Source organism: Geospiza fortis, unplaced genomic scaffold (assembly GCF_000277835.1).
Source record: "Geospiza fortis unplaced genomic scaffold, GeoFor_1.0 scaffold425, whole genome shotgun sequence".
In the NCBI taxonomy this organism is placed as follows: domain Eukaryota; kingdom Metazoa; phylum Chordata; class Aves; order Passeriformes; family Thraupidae; genus Geospiza; species Geospiza fortis.
This window is the reverse complement of record NW_005054387.1, coordinates 1,813,116-1,817,308: the sequence shown is the minus strand read 5'-3', so window position 1 is coordinate 1,817,308 and position 4,193 is coordinate 1,813,116. Positions and strand designations below refer to the sequence as shown.

General features: G+C 42.0%; 1 protein-coding gene across 1 annotated transcript in view; it reads right to left on the bottom strand.

Moving 5' to 3' along the window:
- The window catches only part of TMEM248 (transmembrane protein 248), a 13,426-nt gene continuing 9,233 nt past the window's right edge, over positions 1 to 4,193 (bottom strand). The window contains exons 4-8 of the mRNA XM_005425417.3: positions 3,969 to 4,193; positions 2,335 to 2,485; positions 1,508 to 1,691; positions 897 to 1,040; positions 1 to 42 (exon numbers count right to left, since the gene is read on the bottom strand). The exon at positions 3,969 to 4,193 is cut by the window's right edge and continues 16 nt beyond it. Coding sequence (XP_005425474.1) covers positions 22 to 42; positions 897 to 1,040; positions 1,508 to 1,691; positions 2,335 to 2,485; positions 3,969 to 4,193 — 725 coding nt within the window. The 3' untranslated portion in view covers positions 1 to 21. The remainder of the gene's footprint in view (positions 43 to 896; positions 1,041 to 1,507; positions 1,692 to 2,334; positions 2,486 to 3,968) is intronic.

Genomic DNA, 4,193 nt, shown 5'->3' with positions numbered 1-4,193 from the left:
CAGGAGGAGAGGGGGGTTTTTTTATGCTTCTGACAAAGCAACCTGGAAGAAAAACAAAGGAAGAAAAAATATTTAATTAAAGGCAAATTCTTAATCCTGTAACAGTGATATGATTTATCTCTGTGAGCTGGCAGAGCTGTCCTTGACTTTTCAAAGAAAGCTTGGAAAGTCTGACTTGGAAAGGAAATCAAAGGGAGTCTGAAGGCATTTTGTACTCTGCAAAAATCAATACAATAAAAGTCCCAAACCACTCAAAACCAAAAAAACCCAAAAAAACCCACCACAAAAAATACCCCAAACCAGCTCAAACTACAAAATAGCATTAAGACCAAAAGGTATCAACACTGGCTTCCTACTTCTCAATTAAAAATATTAATATTTAATCCTTCAGGCAAACTGCAAGTCCCCAAGGTAATACTGAACAATGACTCTTTCAACAGCTTTGTTACATTTTTAACTTAATTCTGATTAACAACCAATGACTCTTTCAACAGCTTTGCTTTTAACTTAATTCTGATGAACAACCCTTAGAATTATGTATCATGTTTTACTCAAGGTTTTCAGTCTGTTGTGGTAAAAGATAATGAATAAATGAAGATTTAATGCCACCTATTCATTGCTTCACACAAAACAGTTCAAGCAACACCACAATTATGGCAGAAGAGCCACAGCCCAGCACTTCCTGAGCTGCAATAATCCATTTCTTCAGGACAGAAATCTCATTTTGAGGATCTCCAAAGCACTTGTGTGGATTTTATAACCCCTACCTGCACTGTCCACAATGAAAGGCAATTAAATCCCCATCTCCGGAGACAAGAAAAACCAGTCTGTCCTCTGCCCAACAGGAGCTTTTCTCTGTTTCCTTATCAGTCAGGATTCTGTTAGCACACACTCACCTTTTCAGAGCAGAATTCTGTGTTGCTTTGCCTCAGTTTGCTTGGTCTGCCTTTAATGACTGCATAGCAGAACATTGTGATCACCATCACAAAGAGGAAGTAACTGGTGTGCATGAGGTGCAGGTTTATTAGAGAGCGATCATCCTGCATAGAAAAGCAAATTAAAACCATTTACTGACTTAGCATTGGACATTAAAGTAATAATTACCAAACCAACCCAGAAATTACTTCATTAATCAACTTTCTCCCCTTTACACAGCAATGGAAGTGATTCCTAATTGTGGCACAAAATGTTTTTGTGATAAAGATGTGTGTTAGGGACATTTTTCCAAATATTGGCAGATGCTTTTGTGAAATTATTTCAAATTATAAATGGTGTTTTTTAAGAGCTCTGAGGCACGTGGATGAAGATCATCAAACCCATTAGGGTGAAGCATTCTCAGCCCTCACACCACACAATAAACCAGCAGCAAAAATGACAATTTTAGGAACCATATCCAATGAAACCACACAATAAACCAGCAGCGAAAATGACAATTTTAGGAACCATATTCAATGAAACCAGAGCTAAGCATTTACTGAAAACACCAGAGGAACAGCCCAGCACTTACATCTGGAACTATGACAGTTAGTTTGGGATTTAAAGCATGGTAGACTTTGCCAATTGCTCCCTTGTAACACCAGAAGGGGTTGTAATCCTGGGCATATTTTGTGTTCGAGTCCCTGGCCGTGGTGAAGATCTTGTACCACAGAGTGGCATTGCTGTAGGTTTCAGGAACACAATGTGGTGGCTGACTGCAAGAAAACAGAAATAATCAGCACCCTGAAATGTGTTTTCCATGTTCAACCAGGACAACTTTGCTTCTCAAAACATAGTTTTAGTTTGGGCCTTCCAAAGTAAAAACAAAACCCCAAAGTTTAGGTTAAAAACCCCCAAAAGCCACATGATTGCTATGCTAAAATCAGAATTTAACTGCATGTTGTTGCAGTAAGCCAACATGCCACAGCTTAATTGGAAAAACACTGGTTTTCCTAAGGCTTCCCACAGCCTGGGCCTCTCCAGGTTGGATGGAACAGTGTCAGGGAATCCAGAGAAGACAAAGGGAAGATATTTTGGTGAAGGCAAAGCAGCCTCTGCCTTGTGCTGATCTCTCAGCAGGGAGGAGGGTGAGAACCTCAGTGTCAAATCTCATCTCTGAAACTCAATTATGGGGTAAATCCCTTAAATTTCCACAGATTCTCTTGCTCCCAGTGAAGTTTAAAAGGGAGGCACGGGCCAAAAAATCACAAAGCAGAGGATTTTGTGATAAACGTTTCACCATGGGGGAAGGAGTGCAAGGATGTAATTTCCATGCTCAAGAGGAATTTTCAGGAGGAGCTAAGAGCTCAGAGGGATGAGTGAGGCAGGAAGCAGCCCCTGGGGGAGAGCTGCACTCACACTGTGACTGGGAACACGTTGCTGGCTGCTGTCACAGTCATGCAGGTGCTGAACACGACCTGCTCGCAGTGGCCATGCAGGACACACTCGTCAGAGTTCCAGGCTGCTGGCAGGGTGAAGGTGATGTTTATCTCCTCGTGGGATTCTCTGCCTTTGAGAAAAAGACAAGGAAAGCTGGGATTTGGATCACAAAAGTATCTGAGCAACAATCACTGGGAGAAGGAGAACACACAGATGATTAAGGCAGGAAGCATCACCCTTTGGAGTCAGCCCGGATCTTTGCAGGCAACAAAGAGAGCAAAGAGAAAAGTTAAACCCAAAACAAACCACAAAATCCCCCAGCTGCTGCTCTTTCTAATCTCTCCCACCTCAGAACTGGGGTCATCAGGCTGCTTTCAGAAATTAAAAACTCCTTCTAAGTGAATCCATGCATGTTCACAGACCTTTATTAGAAAAGCCTTTCTCCTCCTAAGAACTGTGTTCCACATCTGTTTTTCTGATGTTCACTTTTCAAACTGGAGATATTTTGTGTAGAGAAAAAGGTGGCAGCAGATACTGAACTCCACATTAAGTCCTGTATGATAACTCCACGTGGAGAAATTCAGGCTGAAAACAAATCCAGGCTGCTGCAAATGGAACTTGCATTTGGTAGCTCTCAAAGCAGCAACAAAATAACAACAGAAACCCCCGTAATGCACATTTGCAGCTATTGGCAATGTCTCTCCACAGGTTCAAGACCTTCAACATTATTATAAAATGCAATTCTGGCTGAAAGCTAAAATACAGTGATGTTCTATTATCAATTCCTATTAATTCTCTATGAACTCCTGTCAAAACTTCCTGACAGGCAGCCAGAGAGCAGATTGGTCTCTGCACACCACAGAAGCCATAATCATCTTATCTGGTGCTGTTTGTGATATTAAAGCTGATTCACTTATGCATTTTAGATAAACTAGAATTTTTTAGGCAACATAATACTCTCTACTGCATCTATGCCACATTTGAAATGTCAGTTGAGGACCTGATGGATCAAGACAAAACTGAAGAGACTCACTGTTCAGAATTTTGCTGGCTTAAAAATGACCTTCCATTGTCATTAGGTTTAATCATTTCAAACTGCCAAGCCTGATCTTGGCACGCCTGCAGGTTCTTTTCCATTCTGAATGCAGGGACAAGTTCCTCTAACAAACAAGAGCTCCATACAGGAATAAACCCAGAATAAATCTGGGAACACATCTGTGTTCTGTGTATAAGAGTTATCTCACCCATAATAAGATGGTAAATTTTTATTTGATTATACAGCGATTAAAATAATATCATTATTTGGAATCATAGAATGGTTTGGGTTGGAGGGGACCCTAAAAACTATCTTGTTATAGCCCCTGCCATGGGCAGGGACACCTTCCACCAGCCCAGGTTGCTCCAAGCCCTGTCCAACCTGGCCTTGGACACTTCCAGAGATGGGGCAGCCACATTTCTGAGTACTCATCACCCTCACAATAAGGAATTTCTTCCTAATATTTAATCTAAACCTCTTTAGTTTCAGTTTGAAGCCAATTCCCCCATGAAAGGTTAGGAAAAAACCTCTGAAAGCCAACTGCAACCTGAATTGTTGAAGGTCCAGCCTTGCCTACCTGAAAGTCCAATCTGGTGCCCAAAAATGGTGGAGCTGAGGTGTGTGACATTGCGAGAGTATCCCCCAAAAGGTCTCAGAGGGTCCAGGGTCAGCGTGATGGTGACAGAGATGTTGATGGGACCAGAGTCCTCGAGGGTCTGTGGGGACTGCGTGGAAGACCTGGCCTGCCCGCTGGTCACGGTGCTCTCTGGAGTTGTGGTGTCATTCAGGAGGTGCTTCAAAG